Source organism: Cydia pomonella, chromosome 19 (genome assembly GCF_033807575.1).
Source record: "Cydia pomonella isolate Wapato2018A chromosome 19, ilCydPomo1, whole genome shotgun sequence".
In the NCBI taxonomy this organism is placed as follows: domain Eukaryota; kingdom Metazoa; phylum Arthropoda; class Insecta; order Lepidoptera; family Tortricidae; genus Cydia; species Cydia pomonella.
In genome coordinates this window covers 9006004-9032587 of record NC_084721.1, presented here as the reverse complement: position 1 = coordinate 9032587, position 26584 = coordinate 9006004, and the positions used below count along the sequence as shown (strand labels likewise).

Below are 26584 nucleotides of genomic sequence, written 5' to 3'. Positions count from 1 at the left end.
TAGTTAACTACACAGTTTTAAAAACTATTGATTAAATTCTTAACTCGTGCACAAAAGGCAATTTAGGTGAAACCTAAACAAAGATCTCGAACCGATCGAATAGGGCACAGGTCGGTTCAGTCGTTTGAGTACGAAACTTTATAAAACGTCTTAAATACGTTCGAGGCGAAAAGTGAAGAAATTACGTTCCACGTAAATTGCGTTTGCGCGTATTCAGTATCGACGTCACATGGAAGCGGTGGCGGTATCGGCTCCGGCATGGACTTACTTCCCGCAGATCTTGCACGGGAACTCCTCGCCCTCGAAGGGCGTGGGCGACGCGGCGGCGCTCGCGGCCGGCGGCGGACCCTGCGCGGACAACTCGCACGTTAACACAAACTTCACTCCTCACCCACTGAACACTAATTGGGACGCGACTTTGGCGTTGCTTACTTGTGTAGACAACTGCTGTTCCATGTTCCAGCTTCTCAAGTACAGCATCTTGTAGTCTTTGGTAACTTTCTTCCAGAAATAGTAAAACTGTACGCACTGCTTCGAGTCTTTGGTCCTTATCTGAAAGTGATAAATATGTGACTTTATGCGTGATCTCCTACAAATACCTACCTCAAATATACTAAAGTGGTTTGAAGAAGAAATACAGCATTTTATTTTCAAATAGTAAAAAAGTTGAGCTATTCAGCGCTAATTACTCGTTGTCATTTCGCCTCTACGACGCATTTTCTTTTGTTTTGTTACAACCTACGTGCCGATCGACGTGGTTATTGGCGCGCATCTTACGCACGACTCACCATTCTCATGGCTTCATTTCGCATGTACCGATCAGCGTGAGCGAAGGTCGTATCAAATCCAGCCCAAAATCATAAAAAAATGTTAAATCGGAATCGGGCTCCGGGAAGCCCGTCGGCTACCACGTAGCGCTACAACCGTAGCTTAGCGGTGAATGTGGTAAGAAGCTACGCCGTAGCAGTAGCAATTAATCTTATGTGATGTAGGCTACGGTCTTTTCGTAGAGGATTACCTCCGGTAAATAATCCTAATAAATTATGTTTTCAATTAGATACTCGTAACAATTTTACTGTCGCTTGGCGCGTACAGTACCTAGGTGGAATAAATATATGACTTACCAGCTGGGAAATCCTGAAGAAGTCCTTATCGTAGTGACGCAGGCCGGCGAGGAAGGCCTCGACCTCATCGGGCGCCCAGCGTGACTCGTGCTGCGCGGGCGCGGCGGGGCGCGACATGAGGCGCAGCGTGGCGGCGCGCACGTCGCCGCCGCACTCGCCCAGCACTTGCAGCGCGAACTCGCGAGTGTGCCCGCCCACCGGCATGGCCGCGCACATCGCCAGCTCCATAAACATGCGGACTGGAATGTTTATTTATTTATTTATTTATTTATTTAAACTTTATTGCACAATACATGAAGAGTACAAATGGCGGACTTAATGCCAGAAGGCATTCTCTACCAGTCAACCATGAGCCAAACCGAAAGATCATAATTGGTGCAGGGTCAGAATACAGAGTAAAATGACAAAAAAAAATATCACAATATTACCTATATAAAATTATACGTACATAAATAATATGATACATAAATATAAATACATACATATATAAATATATACCCATTGTGAAACATCATGAGGACGACCTTTGAACCTTGTCAAACAGATGCTTGCGCAACATGCGCTTGAAGGAGAATTTGTTCTGGGCTTGTCTCATAGAGAGAGGAAGATCATTCCACAGCCGGATTGCCTGAATGTTGAAGGAATTCGACATGAAACCTGTACGATGTCGAGGGACAATAAGTTGAAGGCTACGGGAGGTTCGGAGATCGGTGCCGGGGCGCGGAGTAACAAATTTGAATTTGGAACGAAGGTAATCAGGGGCTGAAGGATTAAATAAAATTGTAAACAAAGTGCAGAGAATACGCAAGGATCGACGTTCACGAATAGGGAACCAGTTAAGTTTTTTGCGATAAGCAGAGATATGGTCGTATTTTCGGAGTCCAAAGACAAACCGGATGCAGTTGTTAAGTAACCGATCGAACTTGGTTAGGTAAGCTTGTGAGAGATTGCTGTAACACACATCAGCATAATCCAGGATGGGCAGAACGAGGGCTTGGACAAGAAGAGTCTTGGTGCAGGTCGGGAGAAAATGTTTGAACCGATAAAGTGCTCTTAGAGTATTGGTCACTCTACGACAAACGTCAGACACCTGAGGATCCCAGGTCAGCCCACTATCGATGATCAACCCCAGGTTCTTCACTTGCGGCACAAAAGGTATATCTACTTGCTCATACTGGATAGGGGCTAAGTACTTCGTGTCCGTCAAAGACAGCAAGCGCGCACTACCAAGTATGATGGCCTGACATTTGGTGGGGTTCACTGCAATGCCATAACAACGTGACCAGGTAGATATGAAGTTAAGATCAGCGTTCAAATCAGCAATAGCTCGATCCAAATCATCGGTGCTTGCTTGAGTGTATAGCTGCAAGTCGTCGGCATACAAATGGTAGGAGCATTTAATCTTAGCGGTAATGAGGTTAATAAAAATGGAGAAAAGCAGTGGGGATAGAATGCCACCCTGTGGAACCCCAGATTGGAGTTCACACCAGTCCGAAGAAGATCTGTCAGCCCGAACTAACTGATGACGGTCCCGGAGATAGGAAGCAAACCATTCAGCCACAGATGATGAAATGTTCACATTCTTAAGAGAAGCCAAAAGTAAATCGTGATCTACCGCATTAAACGCGTTAGAGAAGTCGATTAGAACCAACACTGTAAGCAGCGAAGAGTCCATACCGATCCTCACGTCTTCGACCACTTTGAGCAAGGCGGTAGAAGTGCTGTGGCCACGACGAAATCCGGACTGAAGAGGTGATAGCAATTGATTAGAGAATATGTGGTGAGATAACTGTTTATGAACTGTGGCTTCCAAGATTTTTGACAAAAAGGGTAGAACTGAAATGGGACGAAAATCTTTAAGTGAACTGGGATTGGAAACTTTAGGTAATGGAATGACATGGGCATTACGCCATAACGAAGGAAAAACCCCAGAAGACATTGAAAGGTTAATAACATAGGTTATAACCGGGAGGATACATTCTAAAATGCCCAAAATCATCGTCCTACTTAACTCATCATGACCTACAGCGTTGGATTTAACAGACGTTAATACCTTGCGAGTTTCATCATCTGTGACCGGGGTGAAAGAGAAAGTTTTATTAGAAATACAGGGCAAGGCATTGATATGTGAAATACTGTGAACTTTAGTGGCGGGATCTAGTGAAGAAGGCTTGGCAAAGTGCACGTTTAAGTCATTTAATGAAAACGAAGAAGTTGCAAAAGAAAAGTTATTAGAAAAATTGTTAGACTTGGCCACACCAATGGATTTTAAAAATTTCCATGTTTCGGCAGGGGATGACATGGCAATGTTGTCATGAATGTGTTTCCGTTTAGCTGCTCTTACCATCTGGTTGCACTTGTTCCTAGCCATTTTAAATGCTCGTTTATGACTCGTTCATTATTATGCTATTCCTATTAGGTACGTGCACGACTGCCGTCCGCCTGGTGGCTAAGGACAACATTAGTTATCTGACAATGAACATCTGAATTAGAATATAAATAACTCCTTACCTACAACCAAATGTATGAGAGTGATCTTTACCTTCATTGTCATCAAGAGCGTCATTGATGCCGGGATCCCACAACAGTTGCTCCGAAGCTCGATGGAGGTCTATCCGGTCGTTGCACATCTCCGGTATATCCGCTTGATGGTCCTGTCCAATGTTGATCATCGGCTGCTGGGGCTCCTCCAGTTGCGTTAACATGTCGGTTTCCATACTCGGAAGACCTGAAACGTGGAGAATATGACTGTAATATCAAACGCTGCTGCTCAGCTGTTTCAGTACGACATGACACAGTGTCGTTTCAAACGCTACTATTCAGCTATTTCAACACTACATGACACGGTGTTGTGACAAACATCTGTCCGAGCTGGTCTTAATAAATATATAATTAATAGCCTCTAGGGTCAGTGGCTATTAATTATTTAGTTTTTTTGTTGTTGTGTGTTTTTTGTATAGTCAGCAAACGAGCACACGAGCCGCCATGGACATAACATAAGCAACATCATAGGAGCCACTTAAGCGTTGTCAACCCCTTGAGAACACTAAATACCCGCTTCTTGAAGAATCCAATGTCCTAGCGCAAAGGAAATACCTCAGGAGGCAACTCAGTCCACATTCTGCACGTTGTAGGAAGAAACGAGCGAGATGCCCGCTTATTTTTGGTGTGCCATATATCTAAGTAAGTGAGGATGAGCTTTGGCGGGAGGTACGGTGATAAAACGTGACGATGGCACCGATTCATAAAGTTCTTCGGAGCATTCCCCAATGTACAGACGGTAGAACATGCAAAGAGAGCCAACGTCTCTCCGAAGGCTAAGAGGTTCTAAGCTGTCAGTAAGTTTGGGATCGCCGACAGTACGTACTGCCTGCCGTTGGATGGATTCAAGATGAAGGAGCTGGTATTGTGGAGCGCCAGACAAAAGATGAGAGCAGTACTCCATATGAGGTTGAACCTGCGCTCTATATAACAAAAGACGGTGACCCGGTATGAAGTACTGTTTGGCTCTGTTAAGCACTCCAAGCTTCTAGGAGACCAGTTTGGCGTTATGTTCCAGATGACTTTGAAACTTGACTTCGTTCGTATCCCAAGTATCCCGATACTTTTAGCGATGGTAAGAGGAATGCCCTGAAACTTTGGCGCCGTGGCAAATGGGGTTTTATTAGCGGAAAACGCGCAGACTTGTGTCTTACTGAGGTTGAACTGGATGAGATTACGTTTACCCTATTCGGAGATCTGTTCAAGGGACGTCTCGATTTCAGACACAAGTCGCATCCTACACTCCGATACCTGCTCGGGGAGGCGTTTGCAGGACCTGTGTAGCAGCTATCGCCATGCAGGCATGGCAATGAATATTATTAGTTAATAATATATCATTGATATGCAAAAGGAACAGGGTAGGCGATAGTACAGATCCTTGGGGTACGCCAGCGTTTATGGGCTTATAATCCGAGCATATTCCGTCAGTGACGACTGAAATGCGACGCCCCGATAGAAAGCTAGCGAACCATGTGCACAACCCCTTAGGAAGCCCATATGAGGGAAGATTTGAGAGAAGTGCCTTATGTCAAACCCAATCGAAGGATATGGTTGAAGGATATTTTTAATTTATGGTGTTTTTTGGTTTATTCTGACAGGGTTTCGGGCGAGTTAAAAGTAGTATTTGTGGTTGGACTCAAAAGTCACAGGTTATATTTTTTTAAAGTGATATCTGATAAATTTATTTTATTAGATCTACGTTTTCCGAAAGTATTTTATTGGATACAGAAAATACTTATGTGAAATTACCACCAAGGGTATAATTCTGAAAAGACAGCAAATATATTCTTATGTTATATGAGTAAAGGTACACGATACACATGGGACGTAAAATGTCAAAAAGCAGATGGCTCAGAAATTTGATCGCAGCTCATACCTACACCTAATGCTAGCGACCGTAGCGAAGGGCCGCGGGAGGTTAAATAAACATAAACATGAACATGGCGTGGCATGAGCATGGCTTACACTAATGTTGCTAGTTTTATAATTTAGATATGTTTTGTAATTACGGAGTAATACCGTTTATACTTCAATAGTATATTCATACACCAATGTCAAACTAAGATAAACCGATCGGATTGGAACTAACAATATTTGACTAGAAAATATAAACGGAGAAGGGACACGGACTGAATTTGCGAGTACAATATTGATTTTTCAGTTGAACTGTACAATTCTATATAGTGGACTACTACGGACGTGCTACAGCGAGGGCGGCGTAATAGCTAGCGTAGCGACGTCCAGCAATAAATGTTAAACTAACTTATAGTTCCATTTAGGCAGTGCAAAAATTAAAAGCCAATTTAAAATTGAAATGAAAATTCAATATCCAATGAGTCTATCTATCTTCCCGAACATACAAGGTCCAAATATAGTTACGCTTACGCTTCAGCTGAAGCGAGATCATTAAGACTAGTGCACAGTGTGCTAAAATTAATGTGTTAATACGGATAATTTACCAGCTGTAAGTTCTACAAAAAGCCCAGGGCCTTCTCTGTCCGGCGGCAGGAGTGGCTGCGGGGTGTAGTGGCTGAGATGTCGCCGCATGCGGGTGCGGTACGGGCCCGCGGGCGACGCGCGACGCTTGCGACGCTGCGGCGACGCGGGCACGCTGCTCGGGCTTAGGAACACGGCGGGCACTGTCTGGCCTTCTATGCAAACCTGGAAATACATTGATTGTGTAAGTAATTGGCTATTTTCTTATAGATAAAAAAGCGAATATATTAGAACACTACCATATTACATCTTCTTTAATCCTTTGACCGCCAAAGACGTCAACTGACGCGCGCGGTTATAGTCCATTATTAAATAAGTTTTTGGAAAAAAAACCATTTTCTACAAGCTTTTATCGCTGACTGTACTTTTCTTTCCACGGGCAACTAATGCTCAGACAATTCTAACGACCTCAAACACAATTAGTTTGCGTTGTTCTATTACAAAGTTCCAATGGCCACCTATTCATCATCAGATCAGCTCCATGTCATCATACTATTGCATTATGATTCGATTTACATATGTATGCCAAATTTCAGCTCAATCCGAAATCGGAAAGTGGGTCAAATTTAGCTTTCATGATTTGACCCACACTAAAAAATTAACATACATACATATTGACAGGGCAAGTTAAATAAAAGCTTGTAAAAATAAGAAAATAAAAGAAAACAGATGCACACCACTTGATCTTACAAACATGATCTTTACATTGCGGGAAAATCATGCTACAACAATGCATGGCTGTAAGCGTACCATATCAATTAATAGTTAATGATAACGGAAGGTTTGTTTTAAAAGATCCATGACAAGAGTGAATAGATACATACGAGTATGTTGTATATTTTATTAAATTACCTGAAGAGAACTGGCTTCATGCTGCCACTGATGAACGGCGTTTGTTAAAGATGATGTTGATGGCAGGCGACTATATCGACGCGGAGGTCTTTGATTCGAGAAGTCCCGCGGACTACTCGATAAGAGCGGGTCTTCAGAATTGAGCATAATACGGGGTGGCATAGGTGATGGTTCCAAAGAGTACGCATCAAGCGATCTACATTCTTCAGGTAATACTTCCTCTAGAGCTTCTTCCACCTAAAAGAAAGACACAAATCAAAACAAGGGTAACATTAATTAAACGAGTATGTAATTATACCTACTTTACATTTAAAATAAATTACCTCTTCTTGACTTGACATTGTTGCCGTAAAGAAGGCAGCGGATAAAGGCGATGATACACGCGGCACTGTATGCGCTGGCGAATGAGCATCATGAGAAGCAGGTGGTGTCGGATACGCCAATCCAGGCGACGGTTCTGGTTGCGTTGAGTAGCTCCCGCCAGGAGATGTCGCCGTGTAGGCTAATCCAGGGGAATCTCCGGTAGAGTAGGATAGCCCCGGGGAGTTTGCTGTATAGCCAATACCCGGTGACGGGACTGGCGAGCCTCCGTGACAAGCGCCAAAATCCGCTAATGATTCAGGGAGTGGCGAGTTCAAAACGGCTGCAAGGCGACGACTAGATGGGAAAGTAACCGGAGATCTTTCTCTAATGGACGCGGCTACCGTCGCATAGTCCTCTAATGACGCCAGCTCTTCTAACTGTTCTGGTGTCGTTGTAAATTGGAAAGTATCTTCGTTTAGGGCGGGCGAGAAGTAGCCATCGTCAGAATTGAAAGAAACTCCGAAAAGTTCTGGTCTAAAAGTGAACTCCTGCTGAGGTGATGATTGCCCTGGATCCGAGGTCGAACGTTTCACAACCTAAAACGCAAATAGATTATCGTTAATATTCCAGAATTAAGGTTTCAGATTGTAAAAATATAATATAAATAACTAATTTCACTTCGAATAACGTTAGACGGACCTTTGAGTTGCCTCTTTTTAGTAGCTCGATGAGGGTGGAGTCTCTCTGCGTGGCGTTGGCGGTTGCAGCGGTAGTGTTGGGGGCAATAGTGGTCGCGGGCGGGGCGCGCGGCGGTACGAACTGAGTCGTGCTGGCGGCGGGTGAGGCGGGCGACGCCGACGATCGCGCGGGAGCCAGCGGCGGCGGGGCGGGCGTCGCGAACCCTGCGACCCCTGCCGTCGTATCCGTATTGCCTACACCTACAATCAGACGTGCCAATTAGCTGCGGTTACTTTTAATTGGCTGCGGTTGTCGTAACAACATTTGCAGTGCTTACTTTTGAAATTGGACCGATATATTTTATTTTTACCTGGAGAGATTGTTATTGCGCCTCGCCGACTGATAATTTTCTCTTCTATAAGAGCTCGCACGGATACAGACGCCGTCTGTAATGGAGGTCCCGTAGATTCCTTTTTGTCCATTTTTTTACTATCAGAGTCCTACAAACAAGTTAAATACCACAATTAAACCATAAATAAAGTCAAATTGACGGTAAGTTTAGGAATCCTTACTATCCCTTACTAAATAAATGTGAAAGTAAATTGGTTTGTCGGTTACCTCTTTATATACTTATGAAATTATGTACCTATAGATCGTTTGAGTTCCGGGGAAGGACATAGGACAGTTTAAATCACGGAAATCACCATTCTAGGCAGACGAAGTCGCCGTCAGAAGTTAGTATGATATAAGTGACTTACCTTTTTAAAATATCCGCCATGTAATCTCATATGGCCATTGAGAGCGGGTATATTTTTGAATTTCCGATGGCACAAGTTGCATTCGACAGGCTTGACTTCTCCGCGCACCGCGCCCCCGCCCGCACCCGCACCGCTCATAGCCCCGCTGCCGCTCCCGCTCGCACTCGCCGCGCTGCCACATTTCTGACTCCCCTGCTGCGCCTGTCAATTTAACGATGACTTCACAAAAGTTCAAAAGACTTCCCAACTTATTACGTACTTTGTAATTTCAAGGTATAAACTTTCAATCTACGGTACGGCTTGTAAATATTCTAAGTTAATTAATGGATTTTGATGGACTTTGCTCCCGTAATCTCCTTTGGTTTTAAAGGAAATTAGTAATTATAGGTTCCAGCATCTCGAAAAAAGTTAAGTAAGTACCAAATTTTTTGTTTTTAAAATCTGTTTTTACATGTAGGTGAGGTATTATATTTATTAGTAATATTCCCACCAAAGCGGCGGCGGACGCAGTGCAGTTATTCATTCAGCTAAAATTTTAATTAGTTGCGGATTTCCGTCGCACCGCACCGCCACGTCCGCCGCACAGTGAGAACTTTAACGCCATTGTGGAGGCGCCGGCAAAAATCCATCGTTAGTATCTCATAAAATATTCCTCGATATTACTGCGCATTACAGTTCACAGTCAGAAGAATACAGGCTTAACGACAGCGCAGGGCTGGCACCGAAAGTTTGCGAACCCGCCATTGTTGACACCTACGAAGACAATAACCTCCAAACGATACCCCCGGCACAGTTTAAGCAGCTTGGCAGGTGAACAACAACGACTGCCAAACGACTTTTAGGTACTTGATTCCCTTAAAACCCATAAGGGCTTTGAAAAGTTAACAGTGGTAGGTAGATAAATAAGTAGGCGGGTGATAAATACGAACAGAAGTCGATAGGATAAGTTTTATGTAACTTTAAAATTGCCTTTGAATGTTTAAAGCAGTCGGTAACTCGCTTAGTGGAATATCAATATTCTCTTTGATCGCGGGGTCCGTAGATTTAAGAGTGCGCACCAGTGCTCCAGACGGCTTTATATTCACACTTACTTACCGCTTGTAATATTAAAAGCCGACTTTAACATTTTTAGGCTTTTTATGTCCGCAATATTAAATAAAAAATGTTTTACTAAGGAACTTGCAGTATACTGCTTAACTACCACACTACGAACTTAACAAACTCCTGGTTACAAATGAACGAAGATACAGTGTCTTCTATCACTTGTAACACTCAAACAAAAAAATAATACATGTAGTCGTAATCATAAATAATGATTGCGCCATGTTAAGGTACTTTTACGTAGGTAAACGCATGCTCAATAACTCCCTGAGCCGCCTGAGCATAACAACATAATGTCCCCGCATACGCGATAAGGGCTTGTATTCCAGATAGGCGTTTTTGCCAGTTGACTAATACGCTTTCCGGGGACACATGTTAAAACTGGGTCGGGCGTGTAATTTATCTGATTTGAAGGTTTTTTCGGCGCGGCAACCCTAACGGCGCTATTAGGGCTGCTCGTTAGGTTAATGTGCGGTAGGTGAGCAGCTGTTCGGTAGCGCTACCAGGAGCGTTTTTCCCATACATCATCCGTGTACCGCACTCATGCCGGTTTGTTTCGGTGCAACTTTTAACAAATGGTTGTGGCTAGTGCGATTGCTTGCATATGCAAGTTGTAAATCTAAGCTATGTGTTTGGAATGCGACAGTTGCATGCTTAAAGTTTGCAATGTCCGCCGCGAGACCGCGGCCTGCCCCAGTAACAGTTAAACCTACCTACATGGATTTCCATGAATTGATTTATGTCGCCTATAAATTTAAAGCGATATATTCTGGTTGCGCGCACGTAAAAGTGTGTATCCAAAACAATGTTAAATATCTAGCTGTTCTTTTTATTCCAACGTCTATTTTGACGATACCTAATGTGAATGAACACTATTCTATGAGTCGGACCTACATTTCTTTGTCTTTTACATAAATAGTAACAATTACGAGCAAAATTACAACACAAAATAATAAATAATGAATTTTGACAATTTGAATTTTTTAACAATAATAAATAATGAATCTATAAACATATTGTTACAGGCACACAAGAGCATTTATTAGAAAAATAATTACTGGCGAGATTCATAAATCTGAATTCATAAATTTGAAGTATACTTCAAAACAAATAATTCGAACAAGCATACGTTTTGGTGAAATTTTTTAGTTAAACTGTACCTTCAAATCGTAAGAAAATAAGTATTTTGAATACAAGGAGATCAGAAACCAAATCAACCAACAATATTGTGATAAAGTATTTTAGTGTGTATGTTAAGATTAATTATTATTATTTTGACCAGGATCACATTTTATAATCACACTGTATTTTAAATCTATCTTAAAGAAAATTTAATGTATCTTAAAGAAAATTTGTAACTAATTTACATATATGGGTATAATACCTGAAATAAATAATTCAATTCAATTCAATTCAAAAATTCAATTTAAAGCAAATGAGACATATAATGACATAATATAGGGGAGATAGGGGAGCATTGGGCACTTTTTTACTTAAGTCTCAATAAAAATGCAATTTTTTAACAAAATCTACTTTTTACTACTTATTTTAGTAGCACGTATATTTGGCTTCAATTATAACGAAGAACACTTATATAATTATAACCAGTCTCAAAATTGCAAGAGATTTTCTGAACACTGTTAAAAGTGCCCAAACCTCCCAATGGTCGGGTGGTTTGGACACCTCAATGGGAGGCTTGGGCACTGTATTAAATATGCCACTTAATGGTAAATTACTTGAATATTAAATCATATAATCATAAAAACTTGCAATAAAATCAACAAACGATCAACTGTTTTAAACTGTAAGTACTCAAAACCCTCTTATCCAATCTTTTGACTCTATTTTATTTTTAGTCCAATTTTCTGGTATTTTTTTATGTATTGCACATGCATAGTCATAAGTCAACTGACGCGTTTGCACTTTTGACGGTCGATAATTCAATTCAGATGATGTTATGAGATACTCTGACAGTTTGGCTTCTTCATCTTCAGCGAATATTTGGCAAGATATGAATTTAGAAGAAACATCTTTTACAGTGCCTTGTTTTAAATATCTTTGGAGATCTGATCAAGGTATGTCGTATTTATTTGCAGTTGCTTTAATCTTTGTTCCCTTTGTAATTTCTTCTATGGCACGTAATATTATATCTTTAGGGATTTCGCGTCGCTTATTTTTCTTTTTAAATTCAAAGGTTATTTTTCTAGAAAAAATAATAATTAGTAACACAAATAATAATAAAACATCAGAAGTATTCAAATTCAATATTTACACGCAATTTAAATCCGTTGAAATAATTTTCTTTTTACAGCGATTGCCGAAACAAACAATAGTGACGGGAGCATTGGGCATGCCCAAACCTCCCTTTAAAATTTGTGCTCAATGCTCCCCACCCCCTCATTTCACAAATAAATTCAAATATGTTTTTTGTAGTCTAATGTTTTACCTTAATTTATACGTTAATATTAGCCTTCGTAAACACATTACTAGAAGACAATACAGAAACTTACGGCGTTTCGTAGATCATGTTGTTATGTCTTTCGAAATCACATCAAAATATCTTCTTTTGCACGCACGAAACGGTCGATGGCATGTAACACTGACAACTAATCAAAATGGCAGATGACATTAGCCTGAGCGGTGTTGCCAGTTAGTAAGCTAAACTACCACAGTATACAAAAATAAGTAGCTTCCATACGACCCGACTTACAAGGTGGTGCCCGAACCTCCCGACTGCCCAATGCTCCCCTATCTCCCCTACACAAATTTGCTGGGACCTGTTTAGTTATAAGCTCTGTACTGTGTATTGATAATAATAAATAATAGCAAAAAAAGTAAATAGTGACATACCTTCGGGGGCGGTTTCGTAAATGTATGTGTTTGAAACAACTGCGTTATCCAATTGTCCATCTCACCACGACACGGTTATTGTATCACTTTAATTCAGTTCAGCATCACTAACACACTATGGTCAGAGTTGTTTATCTCACGGTATTCAGCCATGGAATGATATGGGAAAGATATTGAAGAGATGACCCCCCAATAGTCTTCGACCTCGCGAATCATGAGATAAAGTGACCAGTCTACGAACAAAAGCGTTGTGCTACTATAGAATAACATTTGCATAATTTAGTTCGATGCTGAGCGTGTTATTATTAATTGGTCAGTACTAATATTACAAACAAGCAAATCATTGTATATACACATTAAGAGGTTTAGCGTACAATATCAGTAACTAATGTTAATATCATTACCTACCTACAATTGTAAATATGAACAATTCGGTAGAACTAATAATTAAATGTTAATATGAAAACGTCAGCAAAATATTATGAATTTCGTTTTACATTAGTCTTGTCAGCCCCAAACATACAGCCTGCTGATTTCAGCATGCAGCAAGCATTCCCCAAACATATTTGCCTGATTTGTTTTTTCAGAATTGCATAGGTACTCTAAGATTGTCAAAGCAATCCTATTACTAATAAGCGTATTCAATAAATTTTTCGTGTTATGGCTCCATCAAGGTGTTGATGATTCTGCCAATGTCGAGGTTGGATAAGACACGGCTTTTTAATAATTAGATCTGAATCAGTGTCATTGTCAGTTTTTGGTTGAAGAAATGTCACTTTTGACACTGACAGATCAGATTCATAACTGATCCAGATTTAATTATTAAAAACCGGATACACCTGTTAGTCTCCGCTGTTCGTATATCTGTCAGTGGATTGTATTTCATGGACAATGCGACAATACACTTATTTTTATTACAGACCGTACTCGTATGTTTGTCCGTTGTAACAATAAACAATCTATTTTTATTATATTCTGTACAAGAACAGTGAACAGTGTTTGTTTTTTCGAATTGTATGGAACGGTCTTCCATTTTCTGGTTTTTAGCAGTTTTTTAACCTTGTCAAATACTGTTACAGGCAACAGGCACCCAAAACCATCTAAAACATTCTAACAGTTATAAATACAAATGTAACTAAGTATGCCAGATATTATTATTAATTGTCTAGGCATTTTTCCAACCTTTAATTTGACTATAAAACAATAAACGCATTGAACACAACTGTTTATTAACGCAAGCCTTACAAACCAAGTCTCATACAATTTCAAGTGCTATACAGCCCGAGGGAAATATCTTAAATTGGAACAAAGCACGGATGTGACCATGAGATAAATTTCTGTAGGATAGTGTCAAGTTAAAAATGCATGTTCATGTTCGTGTAAAGCGAACTAATGCTATCTTTTAGGTAAATAAATATCATAAATAGGGACGATGCACGGAAGTGACCATGTAAATTATCCGTAGCAGTTTATACAGTTAAAATTGAACACAGTATATACGTATGGATTTGTGAATTGAACTGCAAGAACTTTTAAATATAAAATACAATGTACGCTTGGTATTTGAAGATGGGCAATGAAGGTTGATTTAAAAGGGCTGTAAAAACGTATTATTCCTAATGTACATAGGCTCTTTTGATTTTAGTACAATCCATAGCCACGTGGCGACTTATGGAGGTCACAGGTCGCATGCGTTAGAGAAAAGGTCAAACTGTTTAGAATTTTAAATAGGGCGTTTGGCATGCAGTGCATACGTAGTCAGTATTTGAATATATAAATAAGTCATGCAATATTGATTTTAATACGTGAAAGGTTAATCGTACCAAATATCTAATCAAATTTTCAGCGCCGTTAGTTAAAATACGTTTTTAAGTGCGAGTTTTTACGAGTATTTCTGATTTAAAAAGAAGAAGAATTAGAATGTCGACTAATTTACAAGCTATTAATAGTACTACAATATTTTTAGTAAGGTTTAAGCAACAAACACAGTTTTGCATATATACATATCTACAAATAATCTAACAAGCGAAACGTTAGAAAAACTTTAACCTGTAGGTAACGTTATTTTCGTGAGAATGATCCTCCTCATCCTTTAAATTTAGTTAAAATGGTGCCTATATATCCTTAGTCATAAAACGAATCACTTGACACTTAATTTCAACAAAATCGGCTCAGTAGTTTAGATGTTACAGTGGGTACTACATACAGCTAAAATAACCCTCTCCGTAGTCAGGTAAACATTCAACATCACATCAGAATGAAATTAGGCACTAGTCGTTAAAGCGCCATTCATTTATTACGTAAAACTATTTTTGCCAGATATTGACCCCCTCCCTATGTAAGAAAAAATAAGAAAAGGTCGACCCTGTTTAATATTTATTACTTTACGTAACGTATTATTTTTTCCTTTAGATTCATAAATCTAAAGGAAAAAATAATACACATTGGGTAAATTGGGTTTGATTTAATTTTGAACAAAACCATTTTGGGAACGTTTATTTTGTGTAGTGGTATTCAAATTACATTTTTGATAATAATCTAAGTTTGGTTGTATTTTAAAGTTGTTCTTTATCAGCGATCGGCGCTGGTGCGGATTCACGCGCTTTAAAAAAAGTATAATTTTAACTTGCAATTTTCTTACATGAAGACATGGCCGACCCCTCTAAAACACCTAACGTAATAAATGAATGGCGCCTATTTTTTTCACTAGGTTTAATAACTTTAATAAAATACCTAGTCTGGTATTAGTAAGTGGAGATTTTAGTTGAGATGATGGACTGAGACTGTAAGAGTGTCGTAACGGCGGTAGGCACACGTCCTCAATTATGCATCGCGACGTTTACCCGCTCACGCGCCACCTGCGTCGTTGTCACCCTACATTATTAATGGATGGGCCTCTGCACCCCTCGCGTGAAGATCCAAACTAGTTTAAGACACATTAATCCTTTTTACTTATTTAATTTTTTATGATACCAGACCCTTATATAGATACATTTTCGCGTTACCTTTTTTGGACAAAATACATATTTACATTGATATTCAGAATTAGAAGGGTACCTATAGATATATTGATTGATAATAAAATTAAATACTTATGAGGGAAAGTTGATTTTGTAATGGTTCTATCCCGGTTCATAATTAACATAAATACCTATTTAAAAGAAACATATATTTTCGGATGAGGTATTAGGTTTCTTGTTAAACAATCACTGTGAGAAAATACAATAAGGGTTGCATGTTATTGCTCAAAGGAGAGTGGAGCTCTAAACGTGTTTTGATTGTTAAACATTTTCCTTCTCCTCCTTCTCGTTTTTTAAAAAAAGAGACTGGAAAGGACTCGAGACCTATATTAAAATTTCGTAACTTTAAATGAGCCCTATATTGCGTGTAACATTCGCACCTTCCACATTAAATAATATAATGGAATACGTATGTCGGTACAGCTTCTAATATACGTATTATTCTTATCGTAACAGAATTACATTAAATCACAAGTAACTTTATTATCTTTCTTTTGAAAAGTATGAAATAGCTACGAAATATTCACGACAGTGACAGTTGAAAAGAATCGAATTTGAAGCAGAGTTGAGTTTTGCAGAGCGGTGGCGACACAAAGAGGGACCGAATTTCTATAGCTACGAACCACGAAAGTTACAAATATTTGTATCCTCCGCTGGAAAGGCGTATGAGTTTTGGAACTAAAACAGTCATTCTCAAAAATTATGTCTGCTGTCTATTTGCCACGAAGCATATAAAATGTATGAAAAAAATCGTGGTCATTAAACGCAACCGCAGACATACTCTCATAGAATGGCTCAAAAACGTTCATACAGCCTTATGGATTTGAGCTAAGGTGTAGGGGTAACCGAAAATATAAAGAGCGACGTGACGTGATAAATGCATGCAAATAGTCCTATTGCCCGCTGTTATAGGTATGTGTGGGTACGGACATATTTTGACTCGAGGGCTTAATAAAAACTCCGAGTATTTAAGTTTCAAACGAATGTGTACTAGTCTAAAACATCTTACTGTTTTGTTTTGTAGCTTTTGCATGCAAAAAGTTAGAAGTTTCTTACGTAAAAAACTATTAGGAGACAAAGTTGAATTAAATAATAACTGGTTATGTTTTATTTATGCAATGGTGATAAATTTAATGGTATCATTCTCCCGTTTAAATGAATACACTAAAAAGAAATGAGCAAGCTAATTATGTAGCAATTCTTTAAAGGAACAATGTTAAAAGCGATTTAATTCCATTTCCTCAAGTAACCTAGTAAAACACTAGATAATAAAGAAACGAATCTTATATTCCGAGCAAGCGCTGCCAGGACGAGGTGAGAAGTCGCTCCGCGGAGGACAAATACAATTTGCGGGCGGCGAGAATCGGGGATGGCCCTGCTTATATACACTGACCGAGAAGCTCTCATTAAGAATATTCCAATATTGGCATAATAGCTGGGTATTGAAAGTTGACTTTGTGACTGTGTTTGAGAAAGATCTAATGAAATACAAATAGAGTACGATACCTATTTAAATAGAGCCAATGAGGTAATCGAAATAGCAGAAATGAAGTACGAAAACATATTCAGATTTGAAATACAAATTTTACCTCATATTTACTCTAATCAAATATGCACGTGTAAATATATATTTCTGCTGCAAGGGAAACTTATATTCTGTATTGCGTTAATTATCGATATCGCAGGTACTTTGATGTGGTGCTCAAACAATTAAATATTTAATTACGGATATACACGATTCTTTCCCGTAAGGCATCGGACAATAGCAACTACGTGTAAATGATTTGTTAAACCGTAGTGAATGTTTGGTTTTGTATGAAATTCATAATCTATTCCAAACCGGAGAGATCGCTTCTTAGCGATAAGACCGCCTGTTGTTACCTTCCCTTTAACTGTATTTCATCTTCTGTGTATTTTTAACTGCATGGTGCACAATACAGAATATTTACTTACTTACTTACCGGTAGGAGAAAAAAGTAGGAAGGCTAAAAAAGCACACATTACACGGGCAAGTTAATTCAAACACCGTTAACATTTTAATCCAGCAAACAAAGTTAAATCCAGCAATATTTCGATTGTAAACGAAATGAGCGTTCACAGCCACATGTATTAATCCCCCAAGGCATATGACAACAAATGACGGAGAGACACAAATTCACCACATATCGAATTCAATAATAAAGTCGCACAAAGCGACAACGGATTTCAAAGGAATTCCGCTGTCAATACATGGCGAACAAAACCTGTTCGGAGGTTGTAATTATGAGCCTGTGTTTGTTGGGGCTATATTGCTTCCTGCAGGTGACGTCAAATCAGGGCCCGATCAAACTGAGTGCTTTTAATAAAGCCAGCCGCCGTGCTTCGCTGCCCATTTAACACTGATCCCCCGCAATTTTCTCCCCTAATGAAATCACCAGTCGTATTCAGTCATGTTAACGAAAACGGGGCTCTCATAACGCTGGTAATGCGTGTAAATAGACTAGCGATGGACTGGTGGTAGTTATGTGCATGTTAAATTAATATTGTGCGCGTGTTAATTAAATAGGGATGAAATGAAAATGTTAGCATCCAAGAGTATAAACTATTTACATTTACAGACAACCCTATATATATTTAAACTCTAGGCTACCGTAGAATTATATCGAATTGACAAACAGAAAGAAAGTCCTTACAATTTTATTTATAATATTAGTTTGTCATGCATGGTTCTCTGCACAAAGCCACTTGTGAAGGTACAGGTAGTAGCTTGGTGACAAATCAGTCACTTTGAATGAATTTCAGGCATACTTTCCTAATTAAGTCATTTTCATATATGTATAACTGTTTTAGGATTCAAATCCACTTGCTGCAGAAAGCAATCAGTTGAAGAATGTACCATTTATATTAGTAGTCAAATACAAATATTAGCTAAATAACTTAAAGCAACGGTTGCTCTTTTTATATTTAAATAATTACCATCGTTGCAATTAGCGAGGCATGTTTCCAGACTCGCAACTGTTCTGCCATTACTAGAAAATAATTGTCCATTATTATAAAACGAGGGGCAAAATGCGAGCAGAATTATTAATACTCTAGCATTGAGAGAAAACAATAGAATGGGCCGTGGGAACGGGCCTGCGGATTCTTATGTTAATACCGATACATCGCGGATCGGCCAGCGCGAAACGTCCACCGAATTAAATCGCCCATTCATCAGCCTTTGTAAGGGTTTAATAATTCAACCGAGCACGGCCCTCGTACTGCGCACTCCAAATTACCCTTCGAGTATCTCCCAAATTGCACTGGTTGTAAATAAAAGCGGTTTATTACGTTATCGCTGAGGGATTGTGGTACGGGGTGGGTCGCGAAACTGAGCCTCATCGTGGGAGCCGGTGCGTGCACCTGTCCCGGCCCGTAGACGTGTTGCGAATAGAAGGGAGTCTGGTTCGGTCGCTGAATAGCTATCAAACTAGAATAGATAATTATATTTATCGCTGGAGAACTTGTTAAAGATCGGAATGTGGGAATCGTTTTAGAATAGGGAGGAGAATTCATCTTTACGGTGCGAAATATTTAGGTATAATGTAAGTTAATGAAAATCTTTGTCTGACAAATTCCCATATAGGTCATCACATACTCGTACTTTAAGACAAAGAATGTGTTTACTGTGTTAAAAAGCTTATTTGCATTGATTGAACATGAGTAGTTGGAGGAGGAATGGTTGTTAGATACGAGTAATAAGGGTTCGATCTGAAATGATAATAGCAAAAAAAACCGAATTAGGCACACCTCAGTCATAACAAAGTTTAAAGTAAGTCAGTGATATTCCAAATAGCGTGAAGAGAAACATTGATCAAGTGCTCTGCGTAAGCGTAACAACGGCTGCGTAGCTAAAACGTGAGTTTCGTCAAGTGAACTTGTAGGCAGGCAGCCCCTACGGCGCTACGCGTGTAGGAGTTTACACAGCCGCTACGCTTGAGCTGACGTAGCTAAGCTACGTTTGTTAGCTCAGTCACAGAGCGCAGATTACAAACGCTTATCTGCTTCTTTAGTTTTGTTAATTACGTATAGCGTTAGTTAACCATCAGTAAAATTAAGTGTTAAGTCGAGATAGTCGAGGTAGTAGAAAATTTTAGTCACATATCAGCAGTAAGAACGAGATACCTTATATCACATCTCGTGACACTGCTGCACGTCAAGGTATACCTTGGTTAGTGGAGTTCAGATTTGAATTCCCCTCTAGTGATTAATTTGCATTCAGATATATTAATAAATGGCTCCGTTTTAATTCATGGGTTTTCATTGCATACAGATTGCATAAATGAATGCCAAAATGGAGAACCTAGGTTTAGTTACTATTATATGGCATATCACTTACACAAATTAGGTACAAAAGAATTGATAGATAGCCTGCTCTTTATTGGGAGCCGGGAAACACGATTCAGTTTCGGCAGTCATAATTCTCAAGAAAACGAATAATGAGGTCAGAATCCTCTGTAAACATAAAATAATGAATAACGCTGCAGGGCAAGCCACTAATTTTGCCAAGAACTTCCTCTTCCGTTATTCGAATATCACAAAAGTTGACCTACATTCATTTCGGCTAATTTATTTCACATTATTCAGGGAAAATGTTGCAGACAATTGTTCGCCTGCCGTAAGATTAGTTATACTACCTATAATGCCTTCTTTTTACCGAAACGTGGTGAACCGATTTTTATAACTGCCAGTATAAACATATCAACGAGCCCGTAAGAATACGGAACCAGCTTAGCGGACATAAAAAAAAAACACGTTGCGTCGTACCCAGAGTACTGTCGCAGAACAAACTATAGGTATATAATGTAGTTTCTTGAACGAAAAATGAAATAAAAAAAAATTGCAACAGGTACGTAGTGTGGTTTAGTAAATGAACTTGGAAGCTGTAAATTGTTAGTTCGATAGCAAAGCTCTAAAATATCATAGATAGGTAGTAATCAAACCCTCCTCGTTGCACTGCGTCTGTTACTGCAGGTTTGAATGCCAGCCCTCCGTGTTTCAAAGTGAGTGTTGTGTTACCCATGAAAAACCGTTCGTCGGGGTTTGCTTTTGTAATTCTATATGCTATTGCAATAAGCCGATCTGATATTTCATGTTTGTCTAAGATAATAACGCGGCTCTTAATTTGACATCCAAACAGATGGCGCTATTTTGCGGTCACTGAATTGTAAAACGTCAACTTTTGACAATCACTCATACTAACTTACATTTTTCTGTAACTTTACAATCAGAGTCACCGCAAAATGTGTGGAGCTGTACTCCTGTTTACCTGTTAAATTCGAAGCACGAAATTGTCTTAGATTTTACACATCTTACTCAATCATTGTATTTTTGATATGAGCATTCATAGTGTTGGCAGCTTAAGGTTTCGATATGAGTTTGAGCTACGAGGATTGCACCCTGCTAACTTTGAGCACCAGAGCGTGCCTAGGGGGAAAAAATCTCGTCGTTTTTGGTTCTTTCCAAAAAAAGTCTTCTTTCTTAGATATTTTCTTAAAGGTCAAACTTCCCTTTTGGAAAATTTAAATTTGAGTGAGAAATTCCGTGTCTCTATAGATAAACTTACGGCAGTTGTCTTAGGTTTGGTCGGAGGCTTGGTCAGCTTGCTTCGAGAGGGTGGTGTCGGCGGCGCGGGCGGCGTGCCCGGCGGGCTGCTGTCGCTGCCGCCGCGACTGCCGCTCCGACTGCTCGTCGACTTCTCGGACCCGGAGTTGCTTGACTGTGAACCAAAGCGTTCTATGATAATTGAAGATTCAACGGAAATCAAGGACGCATTGATTAAAAAAATAATAAGTGCAGTGAGTTTGACAGCCGTATAAGATTGAAAAGATTTCGCTGGTGCGTCATTCAAAGTTGACTTCGGTAACTTTGGTTGTCCATGTTCAACCTATACCCCGTTTATTTAAGATAAGAAATTGTAAAACCTAAAAGTAGTGGTAACTTCTTTGCTCCAAGATTTAATTTGAGTAACTTGTAACATGGCTTGTAACACATTTTTTTTCTTTCGTAGTGATTATTTCTGAAAATATTCACTTTATCAAAAAATGGTTGGTGGAGATCCTAATTTGTAAGACCTGTCCAACGATACCCCACACCAAAGGATTAAAGCAAATAAAAAATGTTATTTCCAGTTTTTATTTTACAGTTCTGTCGCCATGCATGATTTATGCATTCATGTCAAATTACGGATTTCTAGCACTAACGTACGTAATAACTAACTATTATATATAAATGTTTACGTTTTCACGGCCAATCTAAAGAGTGAATAGCACACATGTTCTACGAGTACACATTACTGGTTAATGCCAACTGTGCGGTAATTTATGTTGCCCTAAATTGACAATTGACTACGAACATGGTATAATTTTTAACGTTTTTAATGACACCATAACCATTTAAGCGTGACCCTAACCAACCATGAAAATATCTTATCGCCCGGGTTGGATTGTTCTAATTAATTTTTCTAAGCAAAGTCACGGGTTATTAAAACTCTGTAAATTAAAAATTAATCCATTGCTTTGCTTAAAATAAATTTACAAAGAACTAAAAGTACCGACGCATTAATCTTTTCGAATTTGGCTCGTCTGTAAGCTCCTACGCTGGTAGTTATATACCGTCATGTGACAGTGGCAACATGACAGAATTGTACTGGCTGGGGCCTGTAACAGGAGCAAAAACTAAACTGTAGGCTGTACCTACTCCTAAAACTAGCCAACATTTTTTCAGCGACTTTTAAAGTAACTAGTGTTTAATTAAAATAAGCCAATAACGTTATATAACTGCAGTGTGGGAGCACCATTATATAAATGCCATAGTCTGTTTACTCATACATTGGTAAATCTCCTTAAAAATAATTCCTTTAGTTCTCTCAAAAGTATCCTTTGTCTTAGTCCAGATTATAAACTATCAATATGCTAAATTTAATTCATTTACTTATATCAAAGAGAATTGATTGTAATAGAGAGTTAAAGTCTAAGAAAAAAACGTGCCCCTATAGTTTATCATCCAAAAGAGATGGCGCTGTACTACGCCATATCTTTTGCGGTCACTGAATTGTCAAACGTATAGCGCCATCTCGTTTACCTGTCAAATTCGAAGCACGAGATTGTCTTAGATTTTACACATCTTACTAAATCAATGTATCTTTGCTTTTATTCAACCGTTTTGGACTAAGTAATACACACCCAAAAATAAATGTTATCACATTTATAAATCAGTACATACTTGAAAAACCTACTTGCGTATTTCATATAAGTATTTTTACAATTAAATACTAATATGATAAATCTAAATACCCCTTTCGGAATAGGTAGTATAAGTATTTTGTTACATTTGTTAACTAACAAAAAATATTTTTTAAAGTCTTATTGAAATAGAAGTTTCGTGCTTTTATTTCGATCATATTTAGATTAAGGCATCGGGTTAAAGCAAATTGTCTTATTGTGAAAATCCTGTCTTTATTTGAACTCGGCGAAGGGTGACATGAGCATTTTAAATGCACTCATTGGATGTGCCTTTCCTGGCAAAACGTCCTCGTAAAATGAAAAGAGCACACGACGCGGATTTGGGGTAATTGGTTAATTAATAAGGGTGGCAGAGTTTTTACACATCGCCCCTGGAAGTGTGCCAGCCGTAATCTACTTACGTTCTCGGACGTTCACGTTTTAAAAAGGTGCAGCAGATGCATGGTTTCATACTGCGCTAGAGATTAGCTTAGCGACACAATTCACGTACGAAACTTAGGCACTTAAATCGTAACTTAGTTTTAATCTTGGTACTTATGTAAGTCGCCAGTAAGTGTGAGTTTAATTTACATTGCGGTATCTACGAGCATACTGAATCAACATCTTTGTAGCATGGGGCAAAATTAGTGCAGTCTTTTTACAAAAAAACTTAATAAAGCTAGGGATGATCTATGCTCGATAGAGTATATAAGGCGCGCAATGTCGCCGGACATATGGAGCGAAGTCCGGTAAAACGTCGCGCCCCATAACCCGACGTCGCTGGCAACACGTGTCGTGGCACATTTGTCGCCTAGTCTATCCCTGCCTTAATAGTGAATTACTATACTTCCATATTTATAAATCCATTTAGGGCGATTTCTTTACTTCAAACATTGTATTTTTTAATCTTGTAATGTTAGTACACTCAACATCAAGCTTTAGACGACAACATCAGGTAACTTACGTCAGAGTGCGGCGGGTAGTTTCTCGGTGGCGACGCCGGCGACGCCAACCGCTGGGAGACGGACTCGCGCTCGGCGCTCGGTGCGCTTGCGACAGTGTTGTTCGAACCTGCAATCCATTTTCAGTCTTAACAAATAAAGCACGTAACATATTTAGTAAATAAGTCTAATAAAAACAATGTAACGATAAATAAATCCCTAAGACTGTGATCTTACCGCGACTTTCTATCACTCAATATATTATATATTTCTTCTTCTTTCGCGCGCTGTTCCGGCATTTTGCCACGGTTCATGGGAGCCTGGGGTCCGCTTCGCAAGTAACTTGCTTGGCTTGCAATATTATATATGAATATAATATATTAAATACAGGGTAATTCATTAGACGTGAGCAGAACCAACCCTACCCACTCAGTAAATTATATATAATATACGAAACAGCTGCTTTTATAATTTACTGAATGCATTATCTTAAGTCGCCCTACATAGAAGAGCGATAAAGAAGCAGATAATACAATTTCGATTGTCTGTGTTCACGGTAGGCCCTCTGTAAATAACACTTGCTTTTGTTTTTTGGTTATTCACTTGTCCTAAATATTTAGAATTTTCATTTGTATAAAATGCCAGTCAACGCAAGGAAAATCTAAGGAATCATAATTCATCACAATCATGTTATTCCAGTCCAGCACAGAATAGCATATACTATGTAGGTATTCACACGTCATCAGGTTTGCGTAGATTATACAACATCCAGTTAGTTGCACCGGGAGATTGCACCTTGATTGCTTGGCGCCTTGTGCACACAACTACCATGCATTAATACACGTATGCCTTCCAAATATTAATCTTGTACAACCATGCGCCCAATCTGACCTTAACCTTACGATATGCTACGAAGTCGGTTACGCTTGGTCGATGAATATTCGAGTTAGTCGGTACGAAATTCCATATATTACAAGTCTAGTGGTGAGAGCGCTGGTGGCCTAGCGGTAAGAGCGTGCGACTTTCAATCCGGAGGTCGCGGGTTCAAACTCCGGCTCGTACCAATGAGTTTTCGGAAAGTTATGTACGAAATATCATTTGATATTTACCAGTCGTTTTTCGGTGAAGAAAAACATCGTGAGGAAACCGGTCTAATCCCAATAAGGCCTAGATTACCCTCTGGGTTAGAAGGTCAGATGGCAGTCGCTTTCGTAAAAACTAGTGTCTACGCCAATTATGGGGATTAGTTGCCAAGCGGACCCCAGGCTCCCATAAGCCGTGGCAAAATGCCGGGACAACGCGAGGAAGAAGACGACAAGTCTAGCGGTGAGTAAGAAGCTGTTGGTAGGTAGACCTACAGGCCAATTCAAACGTAACTACACTGACATCAGAATATTTGAATCATGTTATTTAGTTATCGTGCGTCTCGCCTGTGCCGATACACGTACGGACAAGTACGAGCGAAATGCACGATAACTGGATGACATAAGTTAGATGTCTTTTTTTATACTACGTCAGTGGCAAACAAGCATACGGCCCCCCTGGTGGTAAGCAGTCTCCGTAGCCTATGGACGCCTGCAACTCCAGAGGAATACATGCGCGTTGCCGACCCTAACACTCCGCCACCCTCGTTGATATTCTCATATCAGTCTGTCATTCTGATATCTCAGTGTACGTTCGAATTGGTCTGCTAAGTTCTAATTCCGGTAAAGAGCATTAAGAAGATACATTTGTGTGACAAGTACCAATATTCGTTTCCAAGTTATCAATGTACTCTTTATTTATCTTTAAGTATGGATAATCTAGTTATTGTCTACATAAGTAGGTATGTACATATATAATTATTGTCGCCTAGTGCTCATAGTACACGTTTTACGTAGTTTGGGAGTGGGTTGTACTGTGTAAAATTGTCCCCATATATTATTTATTTGTTAATACTGTTCCTTTTGTTATTGGTAATAATATTTGTATTGTATGTATTACTAAAACACATTCTGTTAGCTACATTTGGGGTCTTAGTGACAACTCTTTCTCAAACTTCGTTAAGGTGCAATAGGTTCAGGCAGCAGAATTTTTGTAAAATTGTAGCGCTTTTTTAGATCACAATGTGGTTACGAGTACGGTCTTTCTCTAGTAACTTCATCGATTCGAAACTTGTTTTCTTGACTTTCGCTCGATAGAAAAACCACGAAAATAGAGGCGCACCTTAAAAACTTTATGAAAATAGTTTTTAAAAATGCGCAAATTTATTTTTGACAGAACTTATCGATCACTTTTTAGTACGGAAAACTTACAAAAAATTTTTAAACATGATATTCCAGGCACGCACAGCCATCTCGCTTACGCACAGTGAAAGTAAGTGAAGAATCTGGCCGATGGGGCCTTAAATAGAAGCATTTTCTTAATGATCGAGATACAAAACTATTACAGTAACACACTTTTTTAAAATTATTCGCGATATCTATTTACCTATACACCGTGTTATTTTAATGTTTGTTAATTTCAAGGGTGCATACCTGAGCTTAAATTAAGTTAGGTACTTTCTCAAAGACATCGGTTTGTGGCGAATTTGTCATCAGTGTCGCTCGCCCTAGGCTCCAGACCCTGCAGTAAGTACTAGCAGCCCCTTTCTCAGCACCCATCATATAGGTAGACTGTTGAGTACCGCCCTTAATATCT

At 39.2% G+C, this 26584-nt stretch overlaps 1 protein-coding gene across 3 annotated transcripts in view; it reads right to left on the bottom strand.

The window, feature by feature from the left end:
- Positions 1–26584, bottom strand: part of LOC133528630 (uncharacterized) — a 318208-nt gene that overhangs the window by 4680 nt on the left and 286944 nt on the right. For all 3 annotated transcript variants that reach the window (XM_061866077.1, XM_061866078.1, XM_061866079.1), the window contains 12 exons: positions 23929–24035; positions 21308–21460; positions 8753–8953; positions 8365–8494; positions 8016–8254; positions 7337–7912; positions 7014–7250; positions 6125–6326; positions 3667–3852; positions 1125–1363; positions 433–552; positions 269–348 (listed from right to left, as the gene is read on the bottom strand). In XM_061866077.1, the coding sequence (XP_061722061.1) occupies positions 269–348; positions 433–552; positions 1125–1363; positions 3667–3852; positions 6125–6326; positions 7014–7250; positions 7337–7912; positions 8016–8254; positions 8365–8494; positions 8753–8953; positions 21308–21460; positions 23929–24035 (2470 nt within the window). The remainder of the gene's footprint in view (positions 1–268; positions 349–432; positions 553–1124; positions 1364–3666; positions 3853–6124; positions 6327–7013; positions 7251–7336; positions 7913–8015; positions 8255–8364; positions 8495–8752; positions 8954–21307; positions 21461–23928; positions 24036–26584) is intronic.